General features: G+C 43.2%; 3 protein-coding genes across 4 annotated transcripts; 2 read left to right on the forward strand and 1 right to left on the reverse strand.

Annotated features, from left to right (window-relative positions):
* Positions 1-556: 556 nt before the first annotated feature.
* Positions 557-2,560, forward strand: LOC108236911 (diamine acetyltransferase 1-like). The gene is made up of 6 exons (XM_017417970.3): positions 557-801; positions 891-942; positions 1,045-1,125; positions 1,195-1,296; positions 1,406-1,446; positions 1,705-2,560. The coding sequence occupies exons 1-6, from the start codon at positions 736-738 to the stop codon at positions 1,870-1,872; spliced, it is 510 nt and encodes a 169-aa protein (XP_017273459.1). The 5' UTR covers positions 557-735; the 3' UTR covers positions 1,873-2,560.
* Positions 2,561-4,164: 1,604 nt separating this feature from the next.
* Positions 4,165-13,237, forward strand: LOC108236997 (zinc finger X-chromosomal protein). Of its 2 annotated transcripts, none has more exons than XM_017418147.3 (7): positions 4,165-4,441; positions 7,568-7,664; positions 7,824-8,141; positions 9,090-9,239; positions 9,394-9,522; positions 9,847-9,990; positions 10,984-13,237. In XM_017418147.3, the coding sequence occupies exons 2-7, from the start codon at positions 7,598-7,600 to the stop codon at positions 12,294-12,296; spliced, it is 2,121 nt and encodes a 706-aa protein (XP_017273636.1). In that variant the 5' UTR covers positions 4,165-4,441; positions 7,568-7,597; the 3' UTR covers positions 12,297-13,237. The 2 variants fall into 2 exon arrangements, with proteins under 2 accessions (XP_017273636.1, XP_017273637.1); XM_017418148.3 differs by lacking the exon at positions 4,165-4,441 and adding an exon at positions 4,469-4,876.
* Positions 13,238-13,651: 414 nt separating this feature from the next.
* Positions 13,652-15,640, reverse strand: zgc:153704 (uncharacterized protein LOC767759 homolog). Its single transcript, XM_017418149.3, has 6 exons — positions 15,471-15,640; positions 14,481-14,620; positions 14,300-14,379; positions 14,096-14,209; positions 13,915-14,016; positions 13,652-13,823 (listed from the first exon to the last, which is right to left on the reverse strand). The coding sequence occupies exons 1-6, from the start codon at positions 15,561-15,563 to the stop codon at positions 13,804-13,806; spliced, it is 549 nt and encodes a 182-aa protein (XP_017273638.1). The 5' UTR covers positions 15,564-15,640; the 3' UTR covers positions 13,652-13,803.
* Between the last annotated feature and the right edge of the window lie 53 nt (positions 15,641-15,693).

Below are 15,693 nucleotides of genomic sequence, written 5' to 3' on the forward strand. Positions count from 1 at the left end.
GTGACGGGGGGGAGGAGGGGGAGGGAGTTGTTCTCCGTCTGCCTCGTGCAGCAGATCGTTTCGAAGAATCTTGTGAGCGGTGCTCGAACGTAAGCAAACAACCTCTGGCGTCGCGAGAACCGTGAGATCTGCAGAACATGTCTGTCTGTTAGCAACGTATCTCATGAACCACTGGATGGATTTTAATGAAACTTTCAGGAAATTATAACTGGATGTTCAGCTGCAGCTTCTGCAACACTGCATTTCAAGGCTGGACCAAAACGACTAAAACTAAAAGATGATTTTTGTCTAAAACTCTGGCATGAGAGGCCTGTGTAGCTAACCGTGGGTTTAGCTACACAGGTATCACAAGCACCTTTTTATGTTTTTTTTTTCTTTTTAAAGCTCTGGTTAATATTTATCTCTTGATCAACATTCAAATAAATTGCAGTAACTATCACAGAAATAAGCAGCATAACACATAAGACAAACAGGATGTGTGCCCATATATGGATTGATATATTTGTATGTATAAAGGGGGCGTGTCTCCTCTGAGGATGCATAAAAAGAGATGCTCCTGCAGCCACTGTATGAATCTGTATGCAACTGGCTGATGCACTTCTGCTCATGCTGGCTTCTTCAATTCTTTGTCGGAGGAGGTGGGTGAACTCCTGACGAGCGGATGAAGAAACAAATTTTGCTGCTGTTCGCATTCAGAAGACAAGTAAGCAAAGGGAAAAAGGGGAAAAAGAGGAAATGGCCAACGTCATATTGCGGCCAGCTGAACCAAACGATGTAGCCGATATCTTGCGACTCATAAAGGTAACGCAGATGTTGGGACACTGATATACGTTAGCTTTATGGTAAAATACAATGGATTTCAGTGCTTTTTTTTCCTGTTTGTGTTTTAGGAACTTGCTAAATTTGAAGAGATGGAGGAGAAGGTCATGCTCACTGAGAAAGGTGCAGCTTGCCCTCTGCTCTGCTGAACGACTTCATTTAAACGCATTTGCACGTGCCTTATCTTAAGCGGTCTTTTAAAGCAAGCGTCCCATTCTTGTTCAGATCTGCTTGAGGATGGCTTTGGTGATCACCCGTTCTATCACTGCCTGGTTGCTGAAGTCCCAAAGGAGCAGAGCTCAGAAGGTAAAAAAACAAAACAAAAACAAAGTCGCTTGCTTCAAACGAACCTAACTCGAGGCGTACATTTCCAAGGGTCCTCTGTGATTGGCTTCGTGATGTACTACTTCACCTACGACCCCTGGATTGGGAAGCTTCTCTACTTGGAGGACTTCTACGTGACGCAGGAGTTTCGAGGTGAGGTCGAAAAACAAAGCTCCACTGTGGTGCCGAGACGTAATAATTAACAGAGGTTTACAGCGCCCGTCTGAACGGCTGTGATTGCCCGTGTTTAATGTTTCACCAGGTCTTGGCGTGGGCTCGCAGATCCTCAAGGTGCTGAGCGAGGTAAGGCCGCCCGTCAGGTTTTCGGCGCCCCAGCCCTTACAAAAAAATCCCACGAAATTCACATGTGATCACATGTGATTCCCATTTTCCACATGTGGTTCACATAATCCACAAAAAAATCACGTTTTCAGATGTGGAAATGTGGGAATCACATGTGAAAGTCACATGTGATCACATGGGATTTTTTTGTAATGGAGGTGCGTCCGGTGCTGCTCCGTGCGTCACACCTTCTCAGCCCTTCTGCCCTTTTTCGTCCAGATCGCCGCGAAGACCCGCTGCAGCAGCATGCATTTCATCGTGGCGGAAAACAACAAGGAGTCCATCGAGTTCTACAAGAGGAGGGGCGCAGCGGACCTGTCCTCGCAGGAGGGCTGGCGTCTGTTTCGGTTCGGAATGAAGGAGCTGCTGAAAATGGCCAGCAAATAAGGAGTTTACAGATCACCGATTTGCACGTCATTCCGGCGACAGCAATAATTTTTTGTGATTTTGCACAATTTTAATACACCTGTTTAATAGTTACCTTTATTAATGAACAGTTCCTGCAACTATTAGCTCATGGAAACTAAAAACGAACCCTGAGATCTGAGAATAACATGGTATTGTTAAGGTACACTGCTGCCAAGTACTGTTTTATTTTAATATATTAAGAAAAAACTACAGTAATAGCAATAAAAAACAGCTGTGTTATATTTTTAAACTGTTGTGTCTCTAATTCTCACTCTGAAGAACTATCAGCGAAAGTGATCGTTTGATTCATCATTTTAATTTTGTATTTTTAACAATATTTTGTAAATCTATTGATATTTGCAATGAAAATGTACCCTTCATGAACCTTTAACCTGTGCCTGAGTTGTGCATGAAGTCAGTGTTGTAATGACACAGAAATGGACTTCAGATCAAAATGTGATATTTTATGTTTTTGCATTGAAGGCGTAAAAGAAGAACTAAATAAATGCTCTCAGTAAAAGAATCCTAATGCATAACACGCTAACGATAATAGCCCATCATGCAGCAGAATAGTAATAATATGTTTAAAACAATATTAATGTAATGTTTTAATGTTGAGTATGGAGTGTTTGGTATTAAATAAATAAATTGTTCTTTAAGAGGTTGATGTATACTGTGTGTGTGTGTGTGTGTGTGTGTGGTGTATTATATTACAAAATTAATAATTAGGGAACCTTTTATTTTAGGAATATTTGTTCCACATTTACAATCTTTGCAAACTGATTAGTAAACCTCAGCTATTTCTTAATTTTCTTACTTAACCCTGTTTGTACACCTCGCACTGTATATTGATTTAAACAGTATTTTTTACCCCCCCCCCCCACACACACACACACCCCTTAGCTGTGGGGTACCTCAAGGCTCCGTTTTCGGTCCCATCCTGTTCTTATTATTGCTAAAGGCGAAGCATTAAAGCTTTTGTCTGGGTGTGTGTTCTTGTGTATGTTACAAGAACCACTGGATGGATACAAACGCTTGCAGAAAAATAAACTCTGGATATGCATCTACAACTGATTATCTTTTGCAGTCAACCTGAGATGGCTGCCGGAGCTATAAAATAAAGCCATGACCGCTGTCAAAAAGCACAAATTCTACATCATTAAATGATTGTTTGGAGTTAAATGTGACTAAAACTCACCAGGGTCTGCTGCAAAAACAGCAACTATTCCTTGCCTTCGTTTATAACTAAATTTGTTGACCAATTACAGAAATTCTCATCTCATTTGCATGTGATCTTAGCCATAACTTCTGCTTTAACGCTCCCGCAAAATGATTTTCCTCTCGTCCCCGCAGCTTGTAGTTGCTGTTTCTTATTATAAGAGAAGAGAGGAGAACTTTACCTTTTCGCTTTGGACCTGGCGTCTCTGATTCCATTGTTTACATCCGGGGATGATTTTACCGACTCGCTGTCCGGCGCACGCTGAGACCTGCCGAAGTGTGCTCGCCAGCGTCAGTGTAAACAAGCGACTTGTTGGCAACAAAACACGACCCCCTGTTGTTTTCGCTCATTTATTACGAATTAGGCGGTAGATGTTTGGTAGTTAAACAGCTATTATGGCTTCAAAAAATGTCTATAATTCAGCCAGCTATAATTTGGTGTGGTAGTAGCTGAGGGTCATGGACAACGTGTGCTCCAAGGCCAAACAGACTGCAAGAGATCTTTGTTTAAAACTGCATGCAAGGCGATTTGCATCCCATCGAACCACCAATCTCATTAAAAATCTTTTTTGTTGTTGTTGTTGTTTTGCTGTTTTATTTAATGCAGCTCAGATTGATTTCTCTTCTATTACTGATTGACAACAAAGATTGTTTTATAAGTGCGTTATGTAAATACACTTTGACTTGACTTTTTCAGTTATGTTATGGCTGTGATTAAAATGTTATAGAAACAGGGTTTTTTTAATATATAAAAAAGGAGCATTTGGAGAGGCTTTCAGGAGAAGAATACTGGGAAAAAGGTGAGGTTGAAATTCTGAACCTGAGAGTGTTGCGTCATTGAAAAAGCAGACTGTAGTTGGTTTAAAAATTTGTTTAAAACTCGTGTTTTAATCGCGTTTGCCTCTCAGTCTGTTGTTCGGGCTGAAAACTGGATGGGTGTTAATTCAAACTCATTAAAATGAACGCCACGGTGCGGGCTTTGAGGGGGATTCTGGCCTGCTTGGCGGCTGGCTGTCGGCTGATTTCCACCTGAACTCTTCCGCAGTTTCCTGCCGCTCTCGGGCTGTGACGTGTCGCGCTGACGGCGGCCTCGGAGCTGCGGGAGAAGCGGGGGGCTGTAGTAGCATGACAGGATCTGGCTCCACAACGTCCTGCTTCGTTTTTCAGCGGTGTGCTCCAGAAACAGCCCCCCTAACCCCTCCTTCTCGGCTCATCTCCGGCCCGCCCAAATAGCACAAAATTCCCGACTGAATCCGGCCCGAGTCTGGGGGAACTGGGCGGCCTGGGAAGCCGTGGAGCGGACCGAGGCCATCCCTGCAGCATTAATCGGGTACGCGGGCCGCTCGTGCTCTTCTCTCGGCTATCGTCGGAGCGCCGTCTTCGGCTGCGTGCTTCCGTGTCAGTTTGTCCGTGTTTGCATTCGGTCTTTTAGTTTATTTCTTTATTGTCACGGAGAGGCCGCTCGGGGTTAGGCCTTTTCTGGCCTTTTTTTTTCTCCCTCCTCTCTCTTCTGAGGCCACGGTCGGTAAAACCAGGCCGATTTTTGTTAGCTAGCGCCACCGCAAAGTAAAGCTCGTTTGTTTATCTTTTTATTTTATCCTTCGCTATCGTCTCCAGCAGGTAACGAGCGACACAAGCTTCACTTGGCGGTCCCTTTCTTTCAAATGAGTGGTTTTTTAAATTAAATGTTGAAATTAGCATTCGTTCAGACACAAAGCTAAGAAAATGGCGGACGCTGGTGTGATGAAAACGGTTGAAATAAAAGGTGAGCGCTTAGCCTTGATGCTAGCAGCTTAATTAAGCTAAATCTTCCATGCTTATGATGTTTATTTGCCCTTTTTCTCCCCATTCTGTTCTTTAATCACGCTGTTTTGTCGACTCGAGTTGTTTTCTACATGAGTGTGTTGGGCTGTGACATTTTGTACTTTGCATGTGAAATCAGTGCTACCGTCGCTCCGCCGCTGCTCATCTCAGCGGTCAGTCTTTGTGACGGGTTCTCACACTCGCACTGCTCCAGCTCGGCCGGTGCCCTTCACTCAGACGAGGTTTTCACCTAAATCCGAGGCATCTTTGTGCAGGCTGATGCTGTGTGGTCCGCAGCATCTCCACACACCACTGTCATCTTCTTCTTTTTTTCCCCTATCCACCTAGAGGTGGGGGATGGTACACCCGGTGGAGATTAAATGGCACCTCGGCTGCAGCGTTTTTTGTTTACATGTCAGCATCCCTCCAGTTTCAGTGATGGGGAGAGACTTTTGTCTCACCTTTATCCCTACTATGAAAGCAATATCACTTTGGCTTCGAGGGTTGTTTTTCTTAAAAATCAAGAACAAGACGGTGCTGGTCATTCATCACTAGCTTACCTTTTGTGTTGTGTAAATGTAAACAATGGCACAGTAACAAAACTCTTTGGATATACTTGTTTATAGATGTTAAATAAGAAGAATGCGCCAGATGTTATTAAGCCAGAGTAGTGCCTGATTTAGTGACTCAACAGTGTTGGATAAGGATCAATTACAAGGACTTTTCAGGCCAGATTTCGGCACTTGACACTTTTTTAGTACCTGGTGCTGTCAACCGGACTGCTTTTTGACACATAAGAGAGACAAAACACTAAATCACCTTTTCATTTGCACTGGACTTGCAATACCCTAAAACCTACACATAAGGCCGTCACAATAAGTAACATGTAATGCACAAGTAATTAAAATCTTCACTTTCGGCTGTTTCACGACACGATTATTACGGTAAAATACAAAGTGGTTCAGTTTGTTCACAGTGGTGGTGTTGCACCTAGGCATTGGTTGGTGTGAGATTTTGATAACCTTCAGCAAAACTACCATGGTTTGACTGTATTATGAATATAAATCCAAGCTTTAAAAAGCGTAATTTATTTGCTTTTATTTGAAAACTAAAATGCAAACACCATTACTGCTGCCTAAATATCACATACTGGTTTATAATGATATTATAGGTGTAATATAAGAATAGTTAAAATTTATTTATAGTTATTTTCATTTTAATCCACAGATATAAATAAGGAGACTGAGAGAACACAATAAACATGTTGCTCCACAAAGTACACCCAAGCGACTAACAAAACTACAGGATCCAGTCAGTTTATTTATAATTGCACTTATTGCACAAAATATTACTTCCTCTGATGTTGTGCCTTTTGTAAAGTACCATCGAGGGCCTGACAAGCTGATGTTAGCTGGTTTAATTAGTTGGGTCTGAAGTAGGTTGTATACATCACCTGCTAATATTTAGACCTTTTGTAGCTTGTTGCAAATATTTGTTTCAGAATGAGTGATTCTCCTCTGATGGACACGTCAATACTCACTGTTGTACGCTACAAATAAAATGCACAGCCAACCGAGGGCGTCTTTATTTTTTTTATTTTTTGTCTAAGGAGCATAAAAGTTTCAGTGAATTCTGCCCTCAGCTATCATTGGAGCAACAGATCTGATCACGGAGGAAGGAAATGAACACAAAAAAGCCCTATTTTATCTCATTTTTAGGCATTTAAACCGTAGGAAATGCTACGATGGAAAAACTTGTTTTTTAACACTGTGGTACACCTTGAAGCCAGTTTTTGTCCCATCCCTGGTTGCAACCAAAGTCAAAACATCAGTGTTAACACCTGCTTTATCAGTTCATTGAATAGCAGTTGTTGAGTACCTCAAGATAAACAGTTTTTAGGACTAATTATTGTCAGAAAACCAAAGCAAAGAGCGTTTTCTAGTCAGGTGGCGCCAATACAAGCATCAGTTAAACATCATAGAGGAAAACAATGATATGAGTTTTCCCACTTACTCTAATCTGGCTGTTTTCTTAAAGGTGAACTCAGTCGATTATATTGTCTGTTGAAAGGTGACAAACTTACCTGTACTTTTAGTTTGCATGTGTGTAAATCTGAGCTTTTTACTTCATTGTTTAATGCAGTGACAGTAGTTTAATGTATGATGGTCAGATAAACATCTCACATTACATTTTTATCAAATATGATGAAGGTCATTGCATCCTACATCTGGAAAGAAATGACTTGATCCGCCGGTTAAGGTAAACGCACAAGTCTGTGACATGATGTTCAGCTCACATCAGTGACCTTGGACACACGATATTTGCTTGGATGCAGATTTAGTAGCTTTTGTCTCTGAGCTAAGTCGCTCTTGGTGTTCACACGGAGCAATAGTTTTAAAGAACTCTCAGCAACAAAACGTGTCATAGTTCTGTATTTGTAATCAACATGCAGCGTAATGCAGGAGTAATTGAATTTGGCTTACCTAAAGTGATTTGATCCAGTCTTGGAACAATATGTAAACATCATAAAGTAGCAAACACGTTTAAGTCACTTTGGGGTGTAATTTCAGGGGTGTGCATTACTCTTTTTATCAGCTTTGCTTCCGGCATCTTTGTTCAAGAGTGATTTAAGCTTTTTGTCCTTTATTTTCAGCTCTCCAGTAACAAATGCAGTGCGAGGACAATGGATGAGGATGTCACCAGGCTTGCAATACATTCTGGAGAGCCTAAAATAATAATACACGGATCGGGTAACTAACCGTTCTTCTGTTAATTATGTTTATTAGATGTATTTTTTTTTAAACATAGTTGGATTATAAATAAAAATCAAATAAAAGTGAAGTAAAAGGAATAAAAAACAGACAGGCTGCCGGCTGTTATCCAATTAACCCAGGATCTGCTTTTCCCAGATGACGGTGGTGCCGGCGGGCAGGAGTTTGTTGTCGAGCTTCAGGAAACCGTGTTAGTTTCAGAGGGAGAGGGCGAAGGCATGGCGGTTCACCGGTTTGCCCCAGACGAGCTGGTCATCCAGGATGCCGTGGAGGACGTGGTTTCTGAATACGTGCACGGCGACGACGACGACGAAGACGTTGCTGTAGAAACCTGCGTGATGGCTCTGGACGGCGAGGAGGAAGGTGTTGCCATGGGAGACATCCCGGAAGATGGATTGGATCCAGAGCAGCAGGATGATGACCAAGATGGCTGCGGAGATTATCTAATGATATCTTGTAAGTTCGCTGCTCCACGAGGTGTTCGTACTTAGCGCCGCCATCCATGAATGAGTCAGGTTTTTGTGCACAGCTAAAAAGATTAAAAAAAAACCCTAAACTTTTAAAGATGTTTTGCTCAAAGGGTGTTTTTCACATTTACCATGATGCTACAATTGGCTCTTCTACCACATAAAGCCTTTAGTTAAACAGCATCTTGGTTTTTGAGAACCTCCCAACACCCGGACCCTCATAGACCTTAATAGGTGCCACAGATGGCTATAAATCCGGTGAGCAATTGGGTTGCTCTCTAATGATAAGCATGGCATCTACGCTTTGATAACAGCAGTCAAAGTTATACTACATTTTTACAGCCTGTCACTGTTCATCACATTTCACTTAATTTTAGATGACTTAATTTACCAAATGTAGTTTGTACCTTAGACGTCAGTGGAGAATATGTTTGTTGTTTTTCCATCTTTAAGCAATTAATTTGAAAGTATCAGAGCTCAGTTATTATGTTCATTTAGCAGATCCTTCTATTTAAAATGATCTGCAGGAACATGTGGTCAATGTGATGTTTGAGAGCTTGTTTAATAACGCTTTGACGTGTAAACTAGGGAGAACATTGGTCAAAATATCAACAGATAAACTGTACAAATCACAATAGGTCACAGGCCAATTTTTTTTTCTCCTGAATTGAATTTCTGAAGGAGCAAATATGTTTGTGTACTGATATAGTTTTGAAGTCATTATTACATAAAAAGGTAGAAAAGATCCATCTTTATGCTCAGTCTTGGTTTGCCGACCATCAAACCAGCATGTTGAGATGCTTATATTTTCGTTCACTGGATAAAATTTAAATTTAATTTTCTAAAATTCTGGGCGAGAGGAAAACATGGGAAATAATTGAAATTCGTATTAGAGGCACATGTCCATTGTCTCAATGCAGTATGTTTTGCTCACTAGTGGACGAAGCTGGTAAAATGGTGTCTGAGGATGGAACGGAGGTAACAGTGGAAGGAGCTGTGGAGGATCAGGAGGTGGAGAAGGATGAAGATGGACAAGAGGTGATAAAGGTCTACATCTTCAAGGCTGATTCTGGAGAGGATGACATGGGTGAGAAAGCTCAAAACATATGTTAGCTCACTCAACGCAACAAAACCAACGTAATAAAATGCACTGAAGTCTGAAATCTAACTTTGTGAACCCTTCGATACAATGGAAGGGCACTGAAAGCTTGCCATGGAGAATTAACTGCTTCTTCCTGCAGGAGAATCGGTTGACATCAGTGACGGAGACGCCGAGAGCGTCGCCCTGACAGAGTCTACAGGCCAAACACTTAGAGAGAAGATGGTTTACATGTCTGTCGGGGATTCTCACCACAATCAAGGAAACCACGGTGAGCTTTTTACAGCTAAAGGGTGGGAACAGCTGTGATGAAAGTGAAGGTTGATAGTTTGGTTTCTGGTTTTGTCTATGTGGAGCTCATCTGCATGTGGTCCCGGGTGACTGATGAGGCTTTAAAAGAGGTAGAAGGCAAAAAGCCATAAGTTATTGTATGAGAGTGTGTCTCTAAGCAAGGCCTTCTAGTGCCACTGATGGTAAACTTCTCATCACACGATGCTGAAAGCCTGTGCATCAACGTCCCCGGCGTGCCTTGGCTGAAGCTTTAAACATACTTGTTTTCGGTTTTTATAGTAAAGATGTTCCACTGCTCACTCAGGTGTAGACGACAGCGAGAGTTGCGAAAACCGAAACGGGGCTGCCAGCGCTCTGCTGCACATCGACGAATCAGACGGGGTTGATGAAATCAATAGGCAATGCAACAAGAACAAGAGGCGGTCAGAGCATCGACAGGTCCAGACAGGTAAGAACGTCAATGGGAAGAAGTGACAGGTGCACTTATGTACACCTGTGCTGCTTTCTGTTTGTTCACTTTTTATTCACCTGTCTGTGCTGTTTGTGTGTGAATGTCTGCTTTGAACCTGTTACACGTCTGCCCGCTTGTCTGTCATATCAACAAGTTAGAGTTCCTGAGCTGCAGTCACTTCATAAAACCTCATTTTGACACCGGATCTTATGTAGAAAGCATACTTTTGTGTATTTTGTACAAATAAGTAAATGAAAGTGATTAAAACATAAATCTCAATTCACATCTTAGATGGGCCCACTGGTTCAGATAAGTGAGGTAGTGCTGCAGTGTAATACCTGCCGAAGATGTTGATTTCACCCTTGGTATTGTTATTATTGTCACAAATGAGTACATACTCTGATACTAATCTACTGTTATTGATAACGTGAGCCTTTTTTATAACCCTAATGAGCACCAGTTGTTCAGGAGCTTATCACTATTTACCTACTGCTCCTTCATATCCCAACAGAATGTCATAACAAAATATCAACTGGAAGGTGAAGCGCCAAGAAAAGCTTCCTCAACGTTGTTCGTTTCAGACTCACAGCGACGATTTCTTGACGGAGCAAATCAGAATAGATCAAAAATTTTGTTTAACTTAAACTGAAGACTTGCTCTGCTCCAAGAGTTTCATGATGGATATATTTTAACGTTTTAAACATTTAAACATTTTGTAGTAGCTTGTTTGTATTTTGCTTCATCTTCCTGGTTTGTCTTTTGTTTTTATTATTTTAGATTGTATTAATCTTACACAGTGTTTAATTTCTATTGTTCGATACATGCAAATTTAGCTGTATTGAAGATGGACTAGAATATACCAAATGGCTACCTACTCCTTAATATAAATTGTTATTCTAAAGGCTTTATTAAAAAAAATTAGTTGTTTTCTTGTGAAAAATAAAAAAATGGCCCTGTAGTAATTTCCTTCCCTCTTGTGTTTGTCTCTAGCGATCATCATTGGTCCCTACGGCCAGCCGCTGACTGTGTACCCCTGCATGCTCTGTGGGAAGAAGTTCAAGTCCCGAGGTTTCCTAAAACGCCACACTAAGAACCATCACCAGGATGTTCTGACCAGGAAAAAGTACCAGTGCACTGACTGTGACTTCACCACCAACAAAAAGGCCAGCCTCCACAATCACATGGAGGTGCACGCACTTAGCAGCAAGGCGCCGTTCGAGTGCGAAACCTGTGGCAAGGAGTTCCACCAGCAGGGGGCGCTGTTCTCCCACAGACTGCAGTACCACCACCGAGAGCCCAAAACCCAGCCGGCGGCACCGCCGCCACCTCCGCCCACCAAGATGCATAAATGCAAGTTCTGTAACTATGAAACTGCTGAGCAGGGCCTGCTCAATAGGCACTTGTTGGCTGTTCACAGCAAAAGCTTCCCTCACATCTGCGTGGAGTGCGGAAAAGGTTTTCGGCATCCTTCGGAGTTGAAGAAACACATGCGCACACACACGGGCGAGAAGCCCTACTCCTGCATGTACTGCGACTACAAGTCGGCCGATTCCTCTAACCTCAAAACGCACATCAAGACTAAGCATAGCAAGGAGATGCCGTACAAGTGCGAGCGCTGTTTCCAGACCTTCGCCGAGGAAGAGGAGCTAATGCAGCACGGACTGACGCATGAGGAGAATAAGACCCACCATTGTGCCCACTGTGATCACAAAAGTTCCAACTCCAGTGACCTGAAACGCCACATCATATCCGTTCACACCAAGGACTATCCACACAAGTGCGCCGTGTGCGGCAAAGGCTTCCACCGGCCGTCTGAACTGAAGAAGCACTCTGTGTCGCACCGCACCAAGAAGCTCCATCAGTGCCGGCACTGCAACTTCAAAATCGCAGACCCCTTTGTTCTCAGTCGCCACATCTTGTCTGTCCACACAAAAGAGCAGCAGGCCTCGCCTGAAAAGACAGAGACTAAGAGGACAGAGACGCACACTCCTGTTGTAGCCCCTAAAAAGTCTGCAGCCAGCGGGTCGAGTGCTTCTGGCCCGCCGGCTCGAGTCAGCGCAGCCAGCTTAGCCAGCAGCGTGACTGTAGTTATCGGCAAAGGACAGAAAGAGAGGAGAATTTACCAGTGCCAGTACTGCGACTACAGCACTGGGGACGCTTCAGGTTTCAAACGTCACGTCATTTCTATTCACACGAAGGACTACCCGCACCGCTGCGAGATCTGTTCTAAAGGCTTCCGACGGCCCTCGGAGAAGAACCAGCACATCATGCGTCACCACAAGGACGTGGTGCAGGCAGAGTGACTCTGAGCGAGCCGAACACTGTGCCAGGTGGACGTTAAAGCCCTCCGTCACCCCCCCCCCCCTTCAGCCCTTCAGTCCACTCTGTTGTTGTTTTGCTCTTTTTCGACCCCTCAGCCCGACGTTCGTTCACACATGTACAAAACATTTTTACTCCCACAGTTAAGCCCCCTTCCACAGGCTTGCGCTTTTAACTGCATGTCCCTTTGCTGGTGACTGTGTGCATGGCAGATTGTGCAGATGTCTTCTTTTTATTTTTTATTTTTTTTGTAGATACACATTTTTATAATTCGGCAGGTAGCAATCAGTTCCCAATCACAACGGTCCTAACTATTTGTCTTAAATTTGAGATGTAGTTTTTCAAAATGTTTCTCATCATTTTCTTTAAATGATACCTAACAGAGGTAGGAATTAGCAGCCTGGTTAGTAGCACTTGTAAAATTGAGTTTATATATACATATATATCTATGTGTGTGTGCGTTTGTGTGTGTGTGTGAGAGCGAGTATGAGGGACAGAAAAAAAAAAAACCCAACCCCTTTGTTGTGCTTCCTGGTGCTTCGACTCCATCTTCCTGTAACTTAAAGCTTCTCGTTCAGAGAAAAGAATCAGCCATTCTGAGCTTCATCCATAATCACTGATTTTATTCGTTTTTATTTTTATTTTTTTGTTTTGTTTTGTTTATTTTAAAGTGGACCCAGTATGGTTGTGAATTAAAATTCACATGTACTCACGACTCATGGTGCAATCATTGCCACAACTCTGCGATGTCCAATATTTCAGTTTCCTGTGCGTAGATGTGCCCGAAGCCTTTTGAGGCTGAGCCCCCCCGGATCACAGTGTTTCCGAATCAAGTCGTGTTACCGGACGAAAAAAAAAAAGTCCATGAATTTGAATCAGCCAAATATTTAAAAATGAGGAAAAAATCTCCAAATGTCTGACCTAATCGGAGAGTCCTACAGTATATGTGGTGCTGCAATTATGAAACTACAGACTGAACTTTGTTTTTAACCATCACAGATGTAAGTTTGCCAGTAGAAAGGGAAATTGTATATCGTTTTAGATGCAACTTCACGACAGGTGCTGGTGGTGTTCATGTTTTATGGCTTTTTACTTTCTTTTTTTTTTGTTAACACCTGTGATCATCTTTTGTTTTTATATTTATTTCATTTACAACTTGTTGTATAGTTAAGTGTAACTAGACTTCTATGGGACGTAAATTATTGTTTTGTATACAGATCTGTACAAAACGTGTAGATGTAAACACTTGATGACAAAGGAAATCCTGAACTGTGTCGTTATGGATGTACGTCGGCGTATTTGTTAAAAAAACGGATAATAAAGCAAAAAATATTTTAGCCGGTTCACTCATTTTATTTCACAGCGGTGCTACAAGAAGAAGCAAAGCAGGTGGGATGAACCTAAGGCGTCTCGGTTCGAGGCGGCGGCGGCCTCGACAGGCGGAAGGAGTTTCGCCGCAAAGGTCCGCGGCCTTTCACCACCGACAGGAGATCAGGCAGCCGGGCACTCCGCTGGACAAAGCAGAGCGCGGTGGTTAGTGCGTGCATCACTTAAAAATGCCAGATGTTTTGTGCAAAATCAAGTCCACTGACGTAAAAGTACCGTTTTTGGGCGGGAAGACGATGTTTTCGGGCAGGGTGCCAGCTTGCAAGGCGAGCTGCCTGAACTTCTGTTTCACGTCAGCTCCTAGCTCCTCTCCACGTCCTGTTGAAACATGTGACAATAATCTGATCGACCGCTTCATGTTTAAATGGAGCGGGCTGCAACGAGGGCTGACTGTTACCGTATAGTTTGGTGACGGTGGTCGTCTCCGCTTCCTTTTTCTTGACGACGTGAATCAGCGCGTACTCGTCAGACTTCAGGTCGACCACTCGCACGTCTTTCAAACTACCTGAATCTGGACAAAGAGAGGGGGAGCAGAGGTGGCATGGGAAATATGAGAGTGGATTAATTTATGTGTGTGTGTTATTGTTTTAGAACCACTCACGCTCGCAGGTGTACGTGAACTTCCCGGGCACGTCGGTCTTCTTTGCCAGTTTGTTCTTTCTCCAGCAGGAGCCGTCAGAGCTGCAACGCCAATTAAAGAACAGTCAGAATGTTGAATTTATTTATTTTTTGTTTTGTTTTTCACATCCGAGCGTCCAGTCGCGCCATCCTTCCGTGCTCACGTGAGGCTGGCGAAAGACATCTCCAGGTCTCCGTCTGCAGTTGGCGTCAGCACAGCCGTGCTCATCTTCATCGTGGCTCTGCGGCTGGCGAGCCACTGAGAGTTGGAGGCGATGCCGATCAGGTACCACTTCCCTGCCATCTGTGGCCACGTTCAACGGGGGACGCAGAAAATCAGGCGGACAGAGACGATTACCTTCACTTGAAGGAGTAACAGTTTATTCGATTTAAAGGGACGGCTCAGATCCTTTAAAGAGTACTTCTGGGAACAAAACATGTTGTAGACGGCTCTTTGAACGACCTCAGTTTGGGGAAATGGTTTATTTCTGACCCGTTTGACATGCGGCTAGTTAAAAAGAATTCCTACAAGCTAGCCATAGTGCTCCCAGCAGGAATGGGGTAATATTTCTGCAGATATAACCACATAACACCAAACGGAGTAAAGGTTTATCAAATGGCATTCACAAACTGCAGTAAAACTCTTGAGCTTGGAGTTTTAAGCTCACATCAGTCTACTTTGGTTCCGCTTAGATTAGCCACGATCTTGTCAATCTGGTCAGCATTAAGCTCCGTTTCCAAACCGAGGTCGCTTAAAGAGCTATCTACAACAGGTAAGATATTAATTGTTCATAGCCTTTCACTTCAGAGGCTCTGAGAATTGCTTTTATTTTGAGTGCTTATATATTTCTCTTTAAGACCAATAATTGACCCCTATAATAAAAATAAAACCTTGAAATCTCAGACTGATATCAGTGTGTCGATGACGAGGACAGGATTCACCGTGAGTCCAAGCTACGCCGGTGTGTGAGACACTACGTGGACCTGGGCTCTGCCCAAATAAAACAGATTCTCAGTTTTTAACCGTGCATTCGTGTTCGTCCCCTTTAAAATCTCGAGTTGTATTGCATAACCTCCCCTTACCAGACGAGTTGACTCTTAGAACCTGATTGCAGGAAGCCTGAACCTGCACGAGAACAAACTCTGCTTCTTACCCCCTGTATGTCGAAGTCTGCCTGAGGTAGGACTTCAGAGGAAACGCTCAGGGAGCAGAGCACGGCTGCCAGCAGGGTGAGCAGCGAAGTCATCGCCTCTGAAGAGCGGGAGCGGTGCAGAGATGATGACGACGATGATGGGAGTCCAGAGGAAGAAGTAGAAGCTTGTTGTTGACGACTCTTTATATATAGTAGAGAGTGGGCGTGCACCCGTCCCCCCCCC

The sequence above is a fragment of the Kryptolebias marmoratus genome, linkage group LG13, assembly GCF_001649575.2.
Source record: "Kryptolebias marmoratus isolate JLee-2015 linkage group LG13, ASM164957v2, whole genome shotgun sequence".
NCBI classification, from domain to species: Eukaryota; Metazoa; Chordata; class Actinopteri; order Cyprinodontiformes; family Rivulidae; genus Kryptolebias; species Kryptolebias marmoratus.